General features: G+C 41.3%; 1 protein-coding gene and 1 long non-coding RNA gene across 5 annotated transcripts in view; one reads left to right on the forward strand and one right to left on the reverse strand.

The window, feature by feature from the left end:
* Positions 1 to 22,663, reverse strand: part of sorcs3b (sortilin related VPS10 domain containing receptor 3b) — a 165,955-nt gene that overhangs the window by 49,331 nt on the left and 93,961 nt on the right. The window contains exon 1 of one of the 3 annotated variants that reach the window (XM_037781543.1): positions 5,173 to 8,208. The exons of 1 other annotated variant lie outside the window; for it this stretch is intronic. In XM_037781543.1, coding sequence (XP_037637471.1) covers positions 5,173 to 5,841 — 669 coding nt within the window. In that variant the 5' untranslated portion in view covers positions 5,842 to 8,208. Of the gene's footprint in view, positions 1 to 5,172; positions 8,209 to 22,663 lie in introns of those variants that run through there. One more of the 3 variants, XM_037781544.1, reaches the window with a different exon arrangement.
* LOC119495259 lies at positions 4,103 to 10,973 on the forward strand. 2 transcript variants are annotated; one of them, XR_005208416.1, is made up of 3 exons: positions 4,103 to 5,253; positions 8,218 to 8,895; positions 10,914 to 10,973. It is a non-coding gene; the product is annotated as an uncharacterized LOC119495259 (long non-coding RNA). The 2 variants fall into 2 exon arrangements; XR_005208417.1 differs by having other exon boundaries at positions 8,223 to 8,895.

A 22,663-nucleotide genomic window follows, 5' to 3' on the forward strand; every position in this document is an offset into this window, starting at 1 on the left:
TCCCACTAGAGAGGAAAAACCGTTTCCCCCTGCAACTAATACATTCCTGTCACTGTGAACTGCCAAGTCAAACCATTATTTAAGCTGACTGCCACCTGAGCAATCCCCGTCATCTTTAAACATGATAGTAACTGCTGTGTTGCTTCAGGCAAAATGCTGCTTCAAGGCCGCTGCCAGTCTAATGTTACCAAACTTATGCCTGATATTAAGAGCGATGAAACTAAAGAACAGAACAAAATCAACCGTGACCTTTAGGCATAAAAACTTCTTTCATTGAGTACCACAGTTTGTGTTAACTATCTCTGTGATGATTAATAAAGAGGTCATCTCCCAATTTGAATTTTGTGATTTTCCCAATCAGAAAATGCATAAATTTGTTTTCATAACCTAATCACAGCTTTAGTATGTGTCTACCACACTGCGACAGTTATTAAAGCTAATTAATCACATGCAAACCTGTCAAATATAATTCTGCACCCGCTTTGTCACTTTGATTAAAGTGTGTGTATGTGTGTGTGTATGTTAAACAGAGAGGGAGTGACTGATAAGAGAGGCAGATAGGAATCAAGCAACGACAGTGCGCTTCAACATACAACTGGTGGCAGGCCTTTATATTTGCCATTTAAAATGCACTTTGTGAACCATAACTACAGTCTAAGTGCTGAGGAAGTGCTGAAAGCCCATGTTGATGTGATGCATTACGGTCCCCAAGCACAAATCATTCATGAAAAAAAGGGCACACATGCATGTCATTTGAGGAGTAAAAACTGGGATTTCACTGAATTATTTCTATAGAGAGGGTGAAAATTGGATCCTGTGCGCTGTAGAATAAAACCGTAGGAAAGAAAAAATTACAACGATAGGAAATTTCTCTCGGCAAATGTTTAGAAATTGCCCACCCAGGCTCCTGAGAAATTGTTTTTGCCGTTGTAACCAGCGGTCTACCTCTTACATAGCACGCTGGATTGCTGCCGTTTCTATCAGCGTCTTACAATCACATCAGTGGACAGTGGACCCCTAAAGGCTCGAGACGGGTTGGATTAATGAACAGACTTATGGTGCTGACACCCCGAGGTACGAGCAGGTGGAGGATGGAAATGGCTGGTAGAAAAAAAATTACCTTTGTTTTATTTTTTTCCCATTGGCTACCACTTAAAAATACATAATTTGGAGGAAAAAAGAATCTGAAACTTAACTGAACATCAATTGAATCAGATGTAGAGCTGCAACGATTAATCGATTAAGTGTCAACCTTTAAATTAAATCGGTAACTATTTTGATAATCAATTAATCGGTTTGAACAATTTTTTAAGAAAAAAAGTCAAAATTCTCTAATTCCAGCTTCTTAAATGTGACGTGAATTTTCTGGTTTCTTTACTCCTCTATGACAGTAAACTGAATATCATGGATATTTGTGGACAAAACAAGACATTTGATGACGTCATGTTGGTGTTTTGGGAAACACAGATCAACATTTTTCACTATTTTCTGACATTTTATAGACCACCTAACAAGTAATCAGTTAATCGAGAAAATAAACAACAGATTAATCAACAATGAAAATAATCGTTAGTTGCAAAATGTCCAAATGCAGAGGTGCTGCAGAATATTCTATCACAGATGGGAAATAATTTGTATTGAAATGTTAAATCATGAACTACTTTTGATTTTCATCAAACGCCGTTTGGATCAAAATCCCCATTGCTAGCAACCAGGGGGCCAGTGGATAATGAGAAGTGCGTGCATAAAAGGTTTGACACGGTCACTTATCGGCCCCCTTTGAATGAACATCGTGTGACTTTTTTGTATTAAAAGGGATTTTACCCCAAACTATAACTGCAAAACCAAGAAAATGCAGTTGTGTGTGTGACGAATATGAAAGAGAAATGTGGGAAATTATCAGAAAAACAAAACCACATTGAAACTTTTCCCTTTGTTGTATATCTGAACACCTCAGAGGCATCTTTTTAATGCACTTTTCATCATCCTGTAACACCCACAAACTCTGGTCAAATGCCTCTGTGAATTGGGAACCCATTCCATTTGATTTTATGGATCAAGGAGTTTCTATGCAACCAGCTCTGGCATGTTAAATGGAATGGCTGTCTATCTAATGAACCGGTTTTAAACACAAGTGTCCCCCAGGGCCGTGCCATTTCCTCTTTTTTTTATTGTCTATTTATACCGTTGAGATTATGTGCAACAATAACCGCTTCGTTCTGATTAAGCATGCGGACAACATGGCCCAGGAGGCCTGCCTGGTTCCCAGTCAGTCGCAGCAGAAAAAGACGAAGAGATGTTACAGAGCAGCTGACAGATTGGTTTGACTCCTTGCCACCTCAGACGAAACATTACAACAACAAAAAACGAGATTTACACCTTAGCCAAGAAGAACAGCTGGCCTCATCAATGTCCAGCTCCTCCCAGAGCTGATAGCAGACCAATGAAGATGACCAGACCCATATTCCACCAGATTTAACAATAAAGGTGAATTATCAGTCGTTATCAGCCTCATATATGTGGGTCAGTAGGGACCTGCTTCACCTACTACGTTGTAAAAGTGAAAGGGAAACTTAAAAGCAACACGTTCTAATGATTTAATTGCACCAACGTACAGTATCATCTCTGCAACAGAATCTCAGGGGATTTGATGTCAATAAAGACGCTCATTAACTGCCGTCGGCTTCAACACAGTGTCCTAGTTTGGTCATCTGTCTGTGAGGAGCTTGCAAAAATGGTCAATCAGGAGCCTGAAATCATTTGGCTGCCAATAACTCCCTGATCACCAGCTGGCTTGCGCACTAAGACTTTTGCCTTCAGGGGGGCAGCAGGGGGGGACTCTGCATCTCTTGAGTGTAGGATGTGCTGCAATGGCTGCTTAAAAAGATAACCAACATAGTATCACAGCGTGAACACTCATGTGAGGCAAAAAAAGACTAAAATAATGATTTACCATAAAGGCGGTCCCCAGCCAAGTGTATTTATTCATATTTTTAATTTGTTTAATTCCTGCTTTTGCTCTTATTTACGGCACCCATCATTATAAATCACAACTCTTTATACCTCCATCCCCATTCACATTCAGGGCAGACATAAGAAGTGAGAGACATGCAGTCAATCAATACTACATGTAGTTAAGAAGCATGAATTTAAAAGGGAATTCGTGCAGTATATGTTTTATTCCCATGGTCGAGTCCAATCAATGTTATCTCTCTTAAAGTCAGAGACTAGAGAGAGCTATGACTCCAGGCTTTGATGTCTCAGACAATCACAGAAATCAAATAATAGTTGGGAGCACTGATTTGTGGACAGATTTAAGGTTTTATACGATGAAATTCTTTATCAAATCTGAACTCTGAAGATCCCCCCCCTGACGCTTTCACCATCACCTTTTACATCTTTCTCATTTCACTCCCTATGGGATTTCACATCCTGGCCAGATCACAGGCAAAGTCTTGAAGTGAATATTTGATAGAGCTACCCCAGACCACAGGAATGAAGTAATTTTCCTTCAAATGTCCCTTTTAGATTGGATTTATTATCAGTCATTTACATCTAATATAGCCGGGGCTCTAACATTCAGTCGTAAAATGCCATCAATTTAAACTCCGCAGTTCCACACGTACTTTTGGGACCACAGACGGAAAGGGAGGGGGTTCAGACTGGTATAAATCTCAAATGTTGACTGGCTGCAGTGACAAGCCCATCAGTGATGATCCAGTGAACAGTGTCCTGCGGTACAAAAAGGCCATCGTTCGTGAAGACATCTCAAACCAACAACACATTTCACAATGGGGCCCACAAATCAGATTTTATCGGGTGCATTTCTGGTTTATGTCCGTAGAGACTACAGCAATGCATCGACATCATGGCCAAAAGTCTGTGACGCCTCTTACGTTATGACATACAGTATGTTACCAAAAATGTAGAAGAAAATACAAGTAGAGGTTGAATTGAATACGCCATCCGGAGATAAAGATATCTGCATTTTTTGGATAATGTATGAGTGTTTCTGGGACACAAAAGGCTTCTGATGTGGTCCCAGATTAATGTTGCTGCCACACACCCTTTTGTCCAACAAACTGAGGTGATCTGAATTACCTGCAGTAAAAAAAGGCAGAGTAGCTCCTTTCTTTTGTACAAGGCTGTTTATAGTTGCAAGATCTTTGCACCTGATAAATACTGGAGCTTGCAAACACTTTTGCACGCCGTATATGTAAAGTAAGAGATAAGATCTCCATGGTTTTGTCTTTGTGATGGTGGAATGGTGTGTGTGTGTGTGTGTGTGTGTGTGTGTAAGGATGGAGGGGGAGGCGGGGGGGGGTCTGGCTGGTTGCTGCAATATCTTGTCAGCCATTTAAGTTGTGCACGTTCCCATCAACCTGTTTTGGAGTGCAAAAAAAGCTTGGCACCATTTCAACAAAACAAACATATTGCAATGCTGTATCCATCCAGCCAATTAGACAACTACCAGCAAAGTGTTGAGTCAAAATGTCAGTAACGGTTCATTTGCCCAAAAGGTCAGACTGTGTCTCATCAGCGTCACATTAAGGGCCAGGTTGGACACACAATCCCTATTAGTTGTCGCTATACCCGCACTTTTCCTGAGACATTTACTTGATTATTTCATAAATAATTAATGTGTTGTGATTGCTGTCAAAATGCCTGCAGCTCGGTGTCACATAAATGTAACCTGCGGGGTTAACTGTTCAGTTTAAAAGTTCAGGTGACAAAGACTTTGTTGATATAAATGACTCTGGTTTGGAAAAAAAAAAAGAGAGGGAATCCTGCAAGTGCACAGTCACATCCATCAGGCGTCCACACACCAACAGGCGCGCAATCCGCTTATACAGTCATCACCTCTAATGTATAAAGCAATAATAACAAAAACACAATCATGCATGTAAAAAGAGAAAATGCACAATTCAAGACTATGTGAGACTGAAATAATTAGTTTGTAGGTAGGAATTCCCCTCGTGCGCACTGGAACATCTGTGCGTAAAAATGGAATTTGGAACATTCTTGAACAGAATCATGGTAATCTATTAAAGAATGTTCCAAAATGCGCGGACAGAAATAATAATTATCAGTGTGGGGGAATGTTATGTGTTTTCTTAAACCTTTTATGATCTTATGAAGTGTTGTTTTTTTTTTGTAAAAACTGAAACTCACGCTGCTGTTGTGTCCGGACCAGTGCACCATCGCCTGGTTGTGCGCAGAGTCTCCCGATAGAGCAAAAGTAGAAGTGTCCAGGTGAGGCTCACTTTGCTTCGGGTTGGACCCTCTGGTTTCCTCCCCAGCAGCGCGCCGGTACTCGGGTCTGGAGTTGGAAACACCTTGGACAGTGTCCGCAAATCTCTCTCCACTTATACTCCTATCCACATTCTCGGCGCTCCTTTTTGCCTTCTTCTTTCTTGTGCCAGAAAATTCATTTTCTAACATTATTTTCGCAGTAGGTCGCCCTTGGTTGTCCTCGGAAATGTTACCACACTTTTCATCAGGTATTTTGACACAGTTTGGTGTTTTTTTGGTGCCGATCGGTGCCTCGTTTCCAAGTGTTTCTTCCTCCTCTTGCTTGCCATTGTTCGGTTCCAAAGCACCGGCTGCTTCCGATCCAAAAGCGCTTAAAACTTTTGCGCTATTATCGACTTGGACCGCTGTTGATTTGCGTGCCTCCAGCGGTGTTACCTCCTCCAGGCGATCAGATCTGTCATTTCTTGCTCTGGGAGAACTTATTTCCGCTTGAGCCACAACAAACTTGGGGTGAAAGGGGTACAGCAAGACGAAAGCCAAGAAGAGGCAAAAAAAACTCAAAAATGACCACAGTCCCATTGTGTTCATCCAAAAAAAAAAACGATAGTCTACCAGCAGTGGGAGGAAGAGAAAAAAAAAGCAACTTCTAAAACATTCAGGGTATCATCTTTACGCGCAAGAAGAAGCCATTCAGCAGACCCGCTCACGTCCAGGAATTTGTCAAAGTGAGGGACCAGTTGGGGAGGCGCTGCGCATCAGGAAAACACACCGACGGAGAGTGACTGCAGGAACCATTTCAGCTCATTGTTCATGGAGATGTTTTGCGAAGAGAAAATGCTGAAATCAATTTTTAAAATCATTCCACTATTTTATTTTATCCTGGAACTGAAGAGATTTTATTCAGAGGCTATTTATGTAAACCTATAAAAGTTATCCAAAACAGCACTTGATTGACTATATGGAGCTGTTGACAAAAAGTAATTTGTGCTTTGCAGAACAGTGTTGTGTGGCAATTTTTGGCATCTGAAACAGACAGAAAAACATCATTTACTTGCATCAATCAACTCCGGATTCACCTGTCAACAGTGTGCGCGCGCGTGCGCATGTGCGAGAGAGTACATTTCGGAGCAAATTCAGTTGGACTTCCTGACAATGGACCCCAGACGTGCATGATGTCGTTTTGGTGTGCAAAAGCTGCAGAGGTGCAGGCTTTTTTCTACTGTGCCTGTATTTCTGGTGACACTCCAAGACTTTTTTTTTTTAATTAGGCCACTAATACAATGCACCTCAGGCCTTCTACTGCACAACAGCCCAGGAAACAAGAGGAGCTTTGAAGTCACACTGATGTGTTTGCTGTCATCTCCATGAGTTGTGGTGCCACACAGGCAACCAGCCTCCAACAAGTCTGTTTTAATCTTGGCGCCTTCACATTTTTGTATTATTCATTCATTTTTTTTACTGTGCACCGTTGAAAAAATAAGCTTTCTGCAAATCAATATGCTATTTGAAAGGTATTAGTTTCAATTAGTGGAGCCAAATGAATCCTGAAGGGCAATTCCCATTTCCTGCTGATAGAGCTCTCTGTCAGTTGTTACAGAAATTGTAACTTAGTCTTTTTATTTTAAAGAAATAGCCTTTTTTTTTTTTTTTTTACTTATTATGATGCCTGGTGATAAAGAATTGAAAGACACATTAGATATGTTCGCTTCAGCTGACAGCTGCCTGAGGGAAAACCTTCAAGAGAAGGATTTACATCTGCTCCAAGGACGACAAACACATCTTTGGATCACAAGAATAGGACGAATGTAACCAGATATGAGAGCAATTACTCCTTTCTCTCAAGGTTAAACCAATCCAGGACCTGAAGATACTCGACGCGAACTTCCATGTCAAGTAGTCCTGACTGTTAGTCATGAGAGAAACTGTAAAAGTGAAGAGGGGGACTAAGACTGTGCTGCCAGCTGTCCTGTCCTACTCTTCATCTGATAGAGAACACGCTGTCTGAAAACATCCACCATACATCTTCAGAATTCAGATTTAGGACTGCAGCTTGTTACTGTACTGTGGGTGAACTCTCGGCTGCAAAATCATGCATCTGCTGAGCTGTAAAACACGCTGTAGTGTGGGGGATAAGAGAATTCACCGTCCTTGAAAGCTGCACAGCCAGAACTGAGCACAAAAACAGCCCAGCAGAAGAAGGACTGACATTGACATGAGTTCATTGCTGAGAACAGCACCTTCTGATCTTGCACATGTCCTCAGACGGTGCAGTGAAAACAGCAATCAGACGGCTATAGCCGGCACTGCCCTCATGCTCGGAGAAAGGGCTCACTTCTTGGTCACCGTATTTTTTTTGGCCACGGCTGTACAAACAAATTGAGATTCATACAAGTGAGGACTCCGGGGCAGCAGGTGCTACTGTTGCAACTCAGCCGCACGCCAGACAGCTCACTCTCTCTACAGGCCATTCCCGCCAGAACGCCTCTGCAATGAGGGGGTAATTGGACTGATCACACTCTGTTTACCCATTATGCTGCTAAAATGAAGTGGGTTGTTCCCAAACACACTCTGACAGGCCGGGGAGGGAGGAGGAGCCTCTTCCATCAATGACACGTCTTTTAATCTGTGCTAACCTTGGGCCGGAGGAGCATTGTGCGGATATAGGCGTGTTTGTGCCTTTGTGCGCGTGCACGTGTGTGTGTGAGAGAGAAAGGAAGACGCGTGTGTTTATATGTGAAGAAATATCTAGGGGAAAGATGTGTCTTAATGTGCCCCACATCTTGCGTGTGCTTAAACTATGACAAGGAATATTGCATATCTTCCTGGGTGCAGAACATCTCAGATTCTGCATAAATCTGAACCACAGTGAAAGAGAATAAGACAGAAAAAGAGAGATGATAGGGCGAGACTGAAAACTGTGTACGTCGGTGTAGCTCATTCAATTTTATGTGCTCTCCTCCCCAGTGTAGATCATTAGCAAGATTATCAGATGTAATCATCTCATTCTGGTGGCGCATAACTCAAGACAGTCCCCGCAAACCGCACCATCCTCTCTCCTGTTTCTACTGAAGACAGGGAGCAAACTCGAAAGCTTTCAGGACAAAATCCCATTTGTGCTTCCGCTGTCTGCATCCCAAGCTTGTTAGTTCCAACACTTCAGTGATCCCGGCGGAGCAGACGCATAGGCAGTAGCAGGAACCATAATGGCCATCACCCAGACAGCTCACACTCGCATGTAGGAGATGAACAGCAAGGTGCACACTCCACTCGGCGATACCCCGTGCCATTAAAAAAAGAAAGTCTCTTTTATTGCAGATGGCAACACTTATTTTGTACCTCCTTCATCGTCTAGATGAAATAAAGGCATTTTAAAATCACAGTGGGAGGAGTAGTTTAGGACAGTTTGCCACGACAATAAACTGGCCCTGTCATTGGAAAATACAACTCTGCTCATTGGTGAATCACTGGATTACTATTATCTCTTTGATGTCTTTGTTCTTGAGCCTTTTCCCTGTACACGACGAACACGGGGACGCGCCTGTCGAGATATCAATGCAATTTGCTTGATATCCCACAGCTGCAGCTCATCTTTCACACACAACTGTAATGTAACAGTTTGCAGGATTTTCTGACATGTGCTGGGTCAGTTAATTTGTTCCTTCATCTATATTATTTAACACGATCCATATTATTTAAAGGATATTTCCGGTTTATTACAACTTGGATTGTCATAATTTGGCCATTGTGTCTGGCTGTTATTGGTACTCACCAAAGTAACTGGTGTAATCTGGAAACACGGAGACATTCCTACAAGATGGGGGAGGGTGGGGGTCGGGAACACAAGCAGTCAGATGATCAGACAGGTTGTAAGGCAACCGTTTAGGTACATCATTATTAATGGGTACACCATTCTTTGGAGGTAAATAGGTACATCATTATTAATGGGTACACCATTCTTTGGAGGTTAAATACAAAGCGAGCACACCCAGAATGTCCCTTATTGCAATCCTGCCTCCTGGAATTTACATTTATATACACCTAATTAAGCAACAGCGAAAAGGTTTCATAAGAAACTGGATGTTAACCAAAGTACGTTTTCTATCAACATAACGAGGAAATAATGTAAATTAACGTATCTGCAAAGTCGCCAAATGTTCACACTGAGCATTTTCACTGACAAGGCATTGCATTTGTTTTCCCTACAGTGCAATACTATTAGCAATTAAGCATGATAAACGTTTTTTATGGATATGTTTAGGCACTCACAGGTTATGGAAGGATTGTAGTCTTTGTTAAATATTGAAAAAGGTAAAGCACAAGACAACATGTTTACTTTATTAACATTAAACCCAAACCACAATCTTTCCCAAAGTACTTTTGTTACCTAAACCGAACCACACACAGTCCAAATCCTAACTGGAACACCTCCCTGTGTCTTGCATGTACTGTGGTAAATAACTGAAGCCCTTTGCACTCTAGAAAAAAAACAACCTGATCTCATTGAAAGGCGCATAAATAGCATGATATTATTAGGACTTTAGGCTTTTTGAGTCATTTACACGCTACGTTGAAAGTCACAAAGTAGGGATCACTGACAGCCTGTCTCTTCAGGCCTCCCTCCAAAGCCACTCCCCAGAAATGATCATTATGAGCGTAAACAATGTACATGGCTATTGTTGGTACTCAAATCTGACAAGCTAGAAGCCTGTGGTAACGCTCAATGAGTACACCGGGCAGAGTACACACAGGTGGACAGACAGGTAGGTCATTCAATCATTTCATCAGGCTGAATAAAGTGCCCTTGAGTGCCCTTCCAGTGAAGAAAACTTGATAAAGTTCCCTCTAGGATGTCCTTCCAGTGGAGAAAATTAGATAAAGTGCCCTCTAGAGTGCCCTTCCAGTGGAGAAATCAAGATGCAGTGCACTAATGGGTGCCCTTAAATAGAGAAAATGTGATAAAGTGCCCTCTATGGTGCCCTTAAAATGGAGAAAACATGATGCAGGCTGCCCAACGCTGGTGCCCCACCGCATGCTGCTGGTGCCCTTTTTATTTTTTTCACCCCTGTCCGTGAGACAGCCTGAATTCGCCACTGCCTATAACCATGGCAACAGTACACAATAATGATGGAGACAGCTGTAGCCTCAAAATGCTGAGAAGACATAAATTAAAAATGCATGACAAATATGGGGCTAAAACTTCCCTGAGGAAAATTATACAAAAATGTATTTAGTTTTTGTTGAGTAAAACTAGTCTAAAACTAATAGTCAAAAGACTGAGACTAAATCAAAATCAGGTGCCAAAATGAACACTGCAGGGGACAAAATCTAGGCAGCTATTACATTTCTTCTCAAAACGTAATCATCATCATTTCTAAGAGGCAGGATTTTTCATTGCACAGCGAAACTGTGGTCTTACAACGAACAATTCTGGGAATATTCCCCCTTCATATTCTCTTCCAAATAAGTTTGGTCAACCTTGAGGTTTGTTTAAAACCTGCCGATCATCTGGCTGCTCATGTTTCTCGCCCTGTCAGACTTCTTTTTAGCGATGTCACCGTCTTCGATAGATCTCAGCAAAAAATAATAAGATTCACAAAAAACAAAATGATCCTTTAACAAGGGGTGCCTCAGTGGATAACACTGCCTTTTCTCCTTTACAGAGTTGGAAGTTTCGATACAGTACTAAGTTTGCATATTCTCTCAGTGCTACTCCAACAGGCAAGTTGGGTGAAATTCATACTTAAAATTGACATACCTAGGCAGGAATGTGTGTGACTGTCTCTGTTAACTATGTGATGGACTGACAACCTTTGCAGGCTGGTTTCCTATCATGTGCCAAACGTATGCTGGGAAAGTGCAACAAATCCTGAGCAGCGGTATTATGTCAGGGAAACTGAATGAACCAACCCACCAACCAACAAACGAACCAACGAATTCCACACCATTAGACCACTTCTGAGAGAATATGTCTGTGAACATATGCGGCTCCAAATAATGTTTTTTTAATCCTTTTTTGCTCGAATATGCTCACCACACCTCGGCCAGCAAATATGACCAACAGAAATATCAACACAATTATGAAGCTGCTCTGTTCATTTCTAATAAACATGTTTGTTTATTGCTACTGGAGAGCGAACACCATCTGTTATCAAGCAGAAATTCTTTGACCCACTTTGTCAGATCTGTCTCTTAAAGGGAAAATACCAGCAATTTTATGCAGAAGGGCAGTTTGACTCACGTAAATGAACATTTCAACTCTTTTGAACCTTGGCTCAGTTGTTATGTATATGCCACTAATTGTCGCAGGTTTTTTCTCCCCATGGGAGACACTTCTGTTTACATTTCATCTTCCGAACGGAGCCTATTTTTAATGTCAGACGGACAAATGAAGAGAGAAATCTGCAAAGCCACACTGTGTATAATGAGGCTTCCCATAGAAAGTGAAGCCATACTTATGCGTAATTGCATTACAGTAAATTCAAGAGTGAAATTAAGACGGAATTGGTGAGGAGAAACAAGGTAACTAAAGGTGATATTTCTGTCATAAGAACAAGTTGTACTGTACAGTACTGGTGCAGCTCAATTACAGTTTATATAAATCTCATTTCTTTGTTAAAGTTGAGGCAAACTATTCCCCGAATCTACAAAGTGACCTCTGTTTTCACTGGAACAGTAACAGCGAGATATCATCGTATGGACACAATCTTGGTTCGCTGGATTCTAGCTTTAGGATATCTTTCATGTTCACAAATGCTGCTTAGGATGTCAGGCATTATTGTGGGAGGAATATATGCATGTTTAAAAAATTTTGAGTTATTCTTATTTAAGTTAGTTCCAGTAGGAGCGAAAGGCAAACAACAACAGGAATAGATTAGATTAGAAAAGTGATAAAAAAAAAAACAGCATGACAACGAGTTCATCCAAATCCCTTCTCTCCTTGTTAGCATTAGTATGATGTTGGGGCAGATTTATAGCAGTATAACATGGCAAATTAAAAGGAACCAGTACGTGTTTGGAATGACAACTGATAAAACATCTTCCCCGCTCCAACATCATAAACAAGTAATGGTTGTATCAGTTTACTGTCGTGTTATATTTTATGCTGACAAGGGAGAAGCCAGAGGAAAGAAACGTCTTCCCCATTATGGATTTTGTCCTACATTTACACATCGGCTGTGTGGGCTCACTCGGACATTCAGTGGGTATCCTTTAGGCTTTCCTCACAGACTAAAAGGGAAGTCGATACCGCCAAAAAACCTAACTGCAACTTTTCTGAGATTTTTTTTTAATAAATGAGCACTTTAAGACTCGACCAAAGGTGGTGTGTCCTCTGCTCCATCACTTTTTGGGGTCTACTGGCAGGCATTTGCTTACCACCAACAGCCCTTTTCCTCCCACCACACACACAGACGTTTCTCCTTTTTGTCTCTCTCTCTCTTTCTCAGTCTGTCTGTCTTCCTTTCAAGTCCATTCCCACCACCATGCCCCACCCTCCTCTCTTGCTCCACTTGCACTTCCTCGCTTCTTTCCCATCTCACCGCTTTTGAAGTCTGAGACAGCTCGAAATCCAACGTGGTTCTTTTTTTGGACAGCCAAGGGGAAATGGCTCAGAAAGAGGGGCTCAAGTTCGATTACAGCTGTTAATCAAAAAATCTACACTGCCCAGCATGGCGTGATGTGAGAAATGATTTTGGTTTCGATCTGTCAAAGCCACTATATGTTTCATGCACGGGCCTATATGAAGATGTATTGTACTGTAAATCTGCACACGCTTACTCCCCGGGCAGAATTAGAAAAATGAAAACTCGCTTGGACTATACAAAATCCACACCCGTGAAGATATGCAAGAAGGGACAAATGAAACTGAAAACAGAATAAATACACCACCAAATATCCATGCTCAAGCCACTGTATCTTCTCTGCCTCAGTGCAACTCATTCACAGCCCGGATATAACATTACTCTGCAAACCCTGGATTATGTTCTGTGGCGATGTTATTGAACATTTTTACTCTCAACGGTTTTTACATTTTTATGTGATTGTCACATTTTTCAAATTATTCTGATGGCATGTTTTTGTTTGTAAATAAATGAGACAATCCTGGTAGCAGCATCATTGTTGACTGCCAGATTGTTTGTTGTTCATGTTTTGTTCTTACCACGTGGGGGTCCGTCAAAGTACAAAATGTTCAAATTCTACACATGATAGTTTTAAAGGATCATTTTGGATTTGTTTCAATTTAAGTCTTATTTTTGCAGTTGTGTGCATCATTTCTAATGAGCAGTAATTAAAAAGCCGCCCACACATGATCCGCGGTTAAATCGCCCTGCGGTGTCTATGCCACTGTTTTCCTATGGGGAGAGCAGTGCCGGCCGACTAGCAGAAGCGCTACCCTTGGCTAGGCGCACCGCTCAAAATTGCCACCGAGCGCTGCGCTCAAAGTTCAAATTATCTTAACTTTAACCTCAGCTACCACTGACATTGCAACCAATGAGATAACAGCTGCAACTGTTGTTGCCTAGAAACAGTAAATGGCGTTCCTTGAGCTCTTTTTGGTGACATATTATACCTCCTGCCTCCAGAAGAGCAAATTTCTTATAATGTGAAGGCAGCTTTAGTGTTAGGCAGGTTACTTGACAAATGTAATGTATTACTCATTGCAAATTGAACGTAAGTGACTTTACTAACTACTCATTAGCAAAAGTAATTAGTTATTTCACTCATTACTTCACATTCTTTACCAGCACAAGGTACCTTTAAACAACTTAAAATCCTCTACATCCACACATCAGATATTCGTTAGCAAGCCAGCAAAGAACACAAACCACTTAGGTTTAGGAAAAACATCATGGTTGGTCTTAAAATAAGTACGTAAAATAAGTACGTAAACTAAGTACGATACATATGGAAACAACGCAACATCAGTACGGACAACATGTCACAAACGTCACTAAAACGTCACTCGGTCAAAACCGAGTATATGGCCGGATCATGTAACTTCATCACTCAGTCAGTCACTCAGTGTCAGACTTTTGCGTTTGTACGGCTGGCCCTCTGCAGTCCAGCCAAAAAAACACATCTGGAAAACCGGTCTCCTGGTTGAAAGTCCTGCGTTTGTTGGACCTATCCACCTCCCCTTCCGCCCGCCATAAGCAGTCTTTTGCTTTTTATTCTACAGCACTAGCTCTGAGCGAATGCATTTACATTGCAGTCAGTACAAACTATATAACATGACACGCCTAAAGCAAGAACGGTATTCTTATTGCTCACTTTTGCCTTGAGCATTATTGTGTCATTCATATGCCTTTTCGTGTGACCGGGCTGGACTAGGTCAAACTTACATGTACAGGACCAGTCTGTCAACTGAACACAGAGAGACAAAGCTGATATCAACCATACATCAAACTCCCGGTAATATAGCGAACAAGTCGACCACCAATCTGTCGAAGCAACGGAGCTTTAGTGTCTTAACTGTTTAAAAAATGTAATTCAATTTCAATCCCTTACACTACATCATCATTAAAAATACATCAAAAGTATCAAGAAAAGCAAGCACTCAAACCCCCAGCTTAGCCACCTTTGACCTACTGCCATAGTTGTGCACATTGTTAATGCAAGCAATAGAAATTATGTCCAAAACTAAAGAAATGGTGTAATCACGTTAAACAATCAAATTGCATACGGTATACTAAAATTGTATAAATGTGTATAAACTCATCCACCACCTCCACTTACACCACATAATCAGACTACAGCTTGCAACAATACTTTAAAGTAAACGTAGAAAACTGCCCCGCTAATAAACTCAAGTGAAAATTGAAAAGCAATATTTTTTATGATTGTTTTTTTCGCCTCAATGGACTGTCATGGGAATGAACACTAATAATTCAAGCTGTCAGCATTCATCCACTAGCCACCACCTTTGCTTGTTGCATCTGCATCATTATCCCATGGTCCCACTATCTTTCATATTCATGCAGTGGAGTAGGCTGATGGCGATGAATTGCATGCCATGAGACTCACGTAATATATTTTTTTTTTTTTACTTTTCAATTGGAATACCGAGCTGTCACATTTACGGGCTCCACTGTAAATCTCATACTAAAACTGTGCAAATAAAGAGTGCGAGGAAGATGTATTAAACTTTCTCATTTCTCACAGCGCAAATGCATACTGTACCTAGAAGACCAGAGCTGAGCAGACAGCTAATTATAAAGCCAGGGTCAGTTCAGGCCACAATATGGAGACAAATGAAATGGAAGAAGGATGAGAGCCTGGAGGACTACTGGAGTCTAGACATGCTACAGATGGATATGCAGCACTCTGAATCATCACTAAAAAAACTTTTATTTTATTACTGTGATTATTTTGCATGAAAACAGGTTCACATAATTTTCTACCTGTGTGAATGTACAGCATAATGTGAACAGAATATTTAATTTATAGGCCCAATCAGTATTTTTCAGCACTATTCTGTGTTATATGGTCAAAAGTATGTGGACACCCCTATCTACATGCTTTGGTGTACTGTTTTTGGGCTTTTTACATGATTTAGACTATAGGCTATTTAGTTGCGATAAAGGGAAAGTAGTATATTTTAGAGCTTCCAACATTTTGGCAACACTTCTCCTTTTTCGGGAAGACAATGCCACCACACAAGGCGAGGTCCATTAAGTAGTTTGCTTTCCGAGTTTGGTCTGAAAGACCTTGACAGAGTCCGGACCACAACCCCATCTATCACCTTTGGGATGAACTGGATTGTCGACTGGGAGCTAGCCCTTATCAAATCCCTGCAGCCAAGTTCCGAAATTTTGAGGTGAGGTTGTTACAGCAGCATAGTAATGGTTTTAGAATGAAATGTTCAACATTGCAACACAATCTCACTCCCAACTTGTCAAATACCGCTGTTTGTCAATCTAAGCTCGTTACATGCATATAGTTCTTTCAAAATAAACTTTTGTTTTAACATAAATTAGGTTTAGGCAACAGAACCGGTTAGTTAGGGTTAGGAAACATCCATGGTTGACGTTAACTTCACTGACTAGCGACTCACGTGATTCACTGGACTGACGATACCAATGAGTCACGTGACTAATGACTGACGTTACAAAATAAGTCAACGTTACATTCAGTTTCACACGGGACCTGATCACCGGTCTCCTGGTTGAAAGTCTTGTGTTTGTTTGAGCCATACACCACCCCTGCCGCCCGCCATGAGCGGACTCTCACGCTATTAATACTACGTCCCTTGCTCCAACTGTCGAATAACGCCGCTGGTGGTTTAACATGGCAGTTAGTTGGAAGCCCGGTTCATCACATACTGTTGCTAAAGGGTGCCTCTGTGCATCGGTTTCCGATGCCAAGGGGCGCTGCCCAATCGGTGGTAATTACCGAGTTGGGAGTCAGACTGGTTTGACAATTATATATAAGTGTGATGTTCAGGGGTCCATTTAGTTCTGGCCATGTCGTGTAAATTTGACGTATGCAACCTTGACTCCTAGAAATTACAGTTCTTTAATAATTTGTTTTGCCATTTACTGTATGTTTTGGTGGGAAATGTAAATGCAGCTTTTTACCAGTGAAAGAAGTTAGAAGAAGTCGCAGGGAGGAGGTCAGGGTGGATGGCAGTTGTACAAAGCACAGGATTTTGATGCCATATAGAACAGGTTTTGCATCCTGAGCACTTTGGCTGAAGTTAGGAAAAGATAATGGTTTAAGGTACATGTTTAATGAGTTGTGCTTCAAATCTCTGTTGACTTTGTAGTATATAAACCTAATTTATAGGAGACTGAGGATGGTAACTATTTGAGTTTCTAAAGTAAACCTAATTTAAAATGAAGGACCTGCACTGTTCTTCATGCATCATTTAGCTCTATAACCCAGGCTAATATAATGTAATGATCCTGTTAATTCATGTCCAGTTTCAAATGCAAATGAAGGATTGATTTACTACTTTTGGATTAGGTTATCTTGGATAAAAGAGTCAAGTAATGTTGCATTCATGCTGTCCCTCGTCCACTTGTAAAGTCAGGAAATATCATGGGACTACAATATGTATTTTTGTCCAGCTGGTGATCTAATACTAACTGGACCAATGAAAACTTACCATCATACTATACTATAGTACTGCTAACTAACTTAACTATGTTGTGAATCTCAGGTCATAACACACAAATGCAAGTTATACTTAATTTACCAACATTAATGGCCTGTGTAGAGTTCTTAATTCATAATTCATACTGGATACTCAGGTATCGTGAAACTTCCCAGTTAATTACTGGTATTTACTAGGGATGCAAAACCAAACCATAAAAAACAGAACCGATTAATGACGTACAAAATGTGGAAAATTTGGAATTGTTGAACCGTTTAATTAGAGTCCTTCTAATTATTTGGAGAGGAGCCAGAGACATAGAAGAGGCAATTCTCTGAACATAGGCCTACAGTACTTGACCATTTAGTAGCCTTCCTTATTTCATCTATAAAGTCAGGGCTTTGGCTTCATAGAGTTATATAAGAAATATAAGTCATTCATTGGTTATGTTTTTCTTGCAAAACAAACCGAACCAAAATCGTGACCCAAAAACCGCAATACAAACTGAATCGTTGCATCACTAGTATTTATCATTCAAGGGCAACTTAGAGATAAACTTTTAACTTAACAACTTTATGAGGACCGCCTGAATACACCATTAGTTTTGTCTCTGCGAGGTTAGACCGTCTCATTTGGGGAGGTTCAGTCTAGCCTTCAGGTCTTTCCAAGGACATAACTTTGTGGGCCGCGTCTTTCAACGGATGCAAGCGCCTGAACTGGGATACAGCCAGAGACAGACCTGTTATCCTGCAGCTGTGCAGCTGAAGTTAATATACAACTGAAAGTATAGTTCAAACTTTTTTTTTGTAACTACTGAAACGAAACCCATCCTCAGATTTAAGAGATTCTAAATCAAGAGATGAAATTAAATATGTAAGGCCCATTCCATCTATTGTCCATGTTGCATCAGTGCATTTAGATTCTCAACATACAGTATGTAGGCTACATTATAAGTCTTAGTCCAAGGTATAAAAAAGGTCTTCTGTATGACAAATTTCAAGCATAATGACTTAAGTAATCTGACTTAAAGTCCAACTGAAGTCACATTTAGTCATCCCTTTCTGTAGTCAAAAGTAGTGTCACTGTTTTAAATGCATTTTCAATAGTTTGTTATTATTAAAAGGAAGAAAAAAGGTCTTTGTGGAAATATCAGAAATGTTGCTTTTGGCCTCGGCTGTGTCTGTGTTTGATGGACAGCAGCTGTCAGTGTTACACCAAGAGACAAAGTAAACAAACTTGCTCTGTAGCCTTCATGTCATGGGCAGACAGCAAATTGTTAGATGTATTGAGTAGTGAAGGACCACACCAACATCTGACTGACTGGACTGAAGAGACATTTGTAAATATGTTTACCTGCTGTTTATTGTGCTGCAGCTGAGCAGCTAATTAGCAAACTGATGTTAGCAGTGCATTTTTCCCCCGTGAAGGTTTGTCTGGTCACTCGTTCAACAAGTGAAAGTGCCAGAACGGTATTTAAATTAACGCAAAACCATTATGGCACATATTATTGGCACCATTATGAACCAAAAAATAAAAAATCTGGGCTAAATGTCTCCCTTTTGGTTTCTGATTTTCACAATTAGACCACAGGACAAGTGATTTACGGAGCAGATGAGATAAGCATGCAAAAAAAACAACTGGAATTTAATTTCAGTTGATATAAGATTGATTTACCTGTAATTTATAAAACTGACAAGTGGCTCTAATGGACTGAATAAATCATAAAAGTGCGTACAATTTATACTCATGATGAAAGTATATTTTATTAATTTAATTAATGTTTAAATGACACATCCATCAAAGACCCCCTTTACACCTGCCATTAAAATGTGTCTCATATCCAGATTGTACCTAGATACCATTTAACCTGATTACATTTTCACCTGGTATTAACATGTGTCTCCAGTGTCCACATTTATGTCTGAAAGGACTGAGAGGAAAGCTGCATTATAGGCACGGGCTTGCTGCCGGGCACTGCAGGAGAGGCGATACGTAATGCGGCAACACATCAGCCTCAAAACGGCGACATTTATGGGGAGAGGGCCCGCAAACGTGACTTTGAGGTACGACTACACTCACACATACACACACACAGAGAGGGATGAGGAGAAGAGACTCTAAGCACAGACAGAGCGGTGACGGTGTTCTCTCCAGTGACCGGAGGAGTGCTGAGAGCTTGCTGCAGGTTGAGCCCTGCCCCCCAGAGACACACAATCAGTTTTTAAATCCAACCTGGCCCAGTTCCCCAGGTAGCTTTCAACCTCAGTTGCCAGAGTAATCACCATGATTAACATATGGCCTACTACTTTAGAAAAGAACCGGATATCAAGAGATATGTTGGTGAGATGTTCACATCAAATCCCAGCCGCCCAACAGGCTGGTCAAACATTTGAAGCTTCAGCTGTCCGAATTGCCTCCTCTGGATTGGATGAGCGGGCCGGTGCCGCTCCAATCAGAAACCTTCAGCTCAGAGAGGGGCACGCCTCCAATCCGTACCAGAAACCATCTTAATCAACAAGCAAAACACTTGAAAGGGGGGTTAGACGCATGGAGAGATTGTCAGCTTCTGCCGTAACACACACAGACACACACACACAGCCAAGCTTTGAATATTCGCTGTTGATTACTACTGATGCCAAGGAGCCCTGGTACTCGGGAAAGCCCTAACATTATATATTGTATTTCCACCCACGTAGTTGTTGTATATGGATTGAAAACGCAATTGCATTTACACTTGTGTTCAATGTGGTCACAATGCGTCCTTATCCACCTCCGGAGGTGGTTTGGCCGATTGGATCACAATCCGTCCTCAATGCGTTTTGGGTGCATTTAGACCATACTTACTTACTTACTTACTTACTTACTTACTTACTTATGTACTTCCATGTGGTCAAGCACTATGGATTGCAATCCGATCACCAGCAGCATAACATAATTGTGATAGGCCCCGGTGCAAATTTTTTTCTTGGGCCCTCACCCCAAACACAAGCACATACATGCACATACACACACAACCACTCCAGACAATTGCAAAGCAGACAATTGCTATGCCACCATGGAGAGGCTCACCATGAAGCGCCCATACTGCAAACCAACCTGTGAACGGCACCACGGACAGCAGCCGGAGCGCCAAATTTATCAACACTAATTTAACAGCCTGCCCTGGACTCAGCAGCCAAATGTTATCACAGACACAGATTTCAGTAGGTGCACATTTTCCAACATTTGAGATGTAACAATTACAGTGCTATAGATTTAAATCCCTCATCCCACTCTATAATGACAAAAAAGAAACCAGTACCTACCCATTAGAAGTTTATCATACAGGTCTTGTGCTCCGCAAAGTCAATAACAACACTGCTTAAGAACCATGTCCTTTTTTATTGGAATGTCCTGGCCGTGAGCGATGCAGCGTGACGTGGCACGCTGTTTTGAACTGAACTTCTGTTAGACGGCCAGCTGTTTCTATTTATTCCTGTTGCTCGCCTTAAAATCGCCTTAATAACGCCAGATTCGCCTCAATGGACCAGGAACAGCTGATTGGTGAAGTTGAAGTGAGGAGTTATCTATATGATATTTCCTCATTTCACTACAAAAACCTTAATAAAGTGGCAGCGGCATCGCACCGGTTGCACCGTGGATATTTACGCCACTGCTGATCACCCAAAACACATTTTAATGGCAGGTGTAAAAGGGGGTCACTGTTGCTCTTTAACTCATAGCCCCAAATACATTTGGATTATCTTTGTTATATTTAATTGATTTTTGGTTCACTCTCAAAGCCTCATTTTTGATCGCAGCAAGCAGCTCTTTCCAGTGAAAAAGCTCTAAAACTCACTGTACATGGACAAAGTTAGTGACTAACTTGTGAACATAGTGGAGCACTTAGCAGCTGAAGAGTCAGATATTTCCCTCAGGAGTTGGCGGAGAGCCAAACGGATTGGAAAGGAGAGTGAATATTGGACTTACATTTGCAGATCGACACAAACACAACTGAATATTAATGTTGTGCTGATGCTCCGTATCTGCAACTGTTTGCCAACACTTTTGCCTTATTATTTCATTGTGTTAACAGTTTGTAGTGCTGCCCCCAAGTGGCCAAAAAAATCAACTGATGCAGGTTTAACAACGAAATAAAGTGGTACCAGGCAACAGAAAACAATAATGACATATTCAGTTGTATTCTTGTCACAACTCAGGAAATGCAGGAAAGGACCCAAATGTAGACAACGCAGGCAGAGTGGAAGAGTTCAAGGACTTAATGCCACAATGAAGGTATACTGTTAAGTTCAGATTCAGGTTACCAAACCAAAGCAAGAAAGGAATATTGCAACTTCGACGAACTGACAGGGAATGACTGGAACTGGGCCAGCATATGAACTGAGGCTACATCCACACTAATACGTTTTAACTTTAAAACCAAAACGATCTCCATCCAGACGAGCGCTTTAGGGCAATTTCAGAGTTAAACTCCTTCCATTCTACCATGCCTGAAAAAGCATATCACATGACCACTCACGTACACTGGGCAAGTGCGTACTGGTGTAAACAGGAAACAGAGCTTGACACGAGAATTGATGTAAAGTGCTTGAATAATAGCATGCCTCCTGCGCATGTAGGCAGTAGTAGCATTATAAAATGCAGAATTTAATTGCACAACAGCTGCTAGCCTTGACAGCAAGGTCCGCAACACTTGTAACTCCTTATCCATGCATGTAGAAATTAACTACTGGTGGTGGAGGCTAATGTTGTTTGTTTTCTTCCGGAAAAGGTTCACGTGATGGGGCGTGACGAATCAGGGAAGTACACGTCATGACTGATGAGACCCAATCAAGAAGCGAACGTGGGTGTCTGTCTCATTGTTTTCAAAGGTCTCCGTTTCTGTCTGTCCAGACTAAAACGCAACCCCTGAGTTATTAAACTAAAACGGGGTCAGCAGTGTTTTCAAACGTCTCCGTTTTAGGGGCTCGAAAAAAACAGAGTAAATGGTAAATGGTAAATGGACTTGCATTTATATAGCGCTTTTCTAGTCTTCCAACCACTCAAAGCACTTTACACTACATGTCAGCATTCACACATTCACACACATTCTTACACTGATTGCAGATGCTGCTAAGGTGCCAACTTTGCCCATCAGAATCTAATCTAAATACTCATTCACACACCGATGGCTATGCCTTCGGGAACAATTTGTGGTTAAGTGTCTTGCTCAGGGACACATCAACATGTGACCCAGAGATTGAACCACCAACCTTCCGATTGGTGGACAACCTGCTCTACCCTCTGAGCCACAGCCGCCAGAGTAGTGTGGACGTT

Source organism: Sebastes umbrosus, chromosome 10, assembly GCF_015220745.1.
Source record: "Sebastes umbrosus isolate fSebUmb1 chromosome 10, fSebUmb1.pri, whole genome shotgun sequence".
In the NCBI taxonomy this organism is placed as follows: Eukaryota; Metazoa; Chordata; class Actinopteri; order Perciformes; family Sebastidae; genus Sebastes; species Sebastes umbrosus.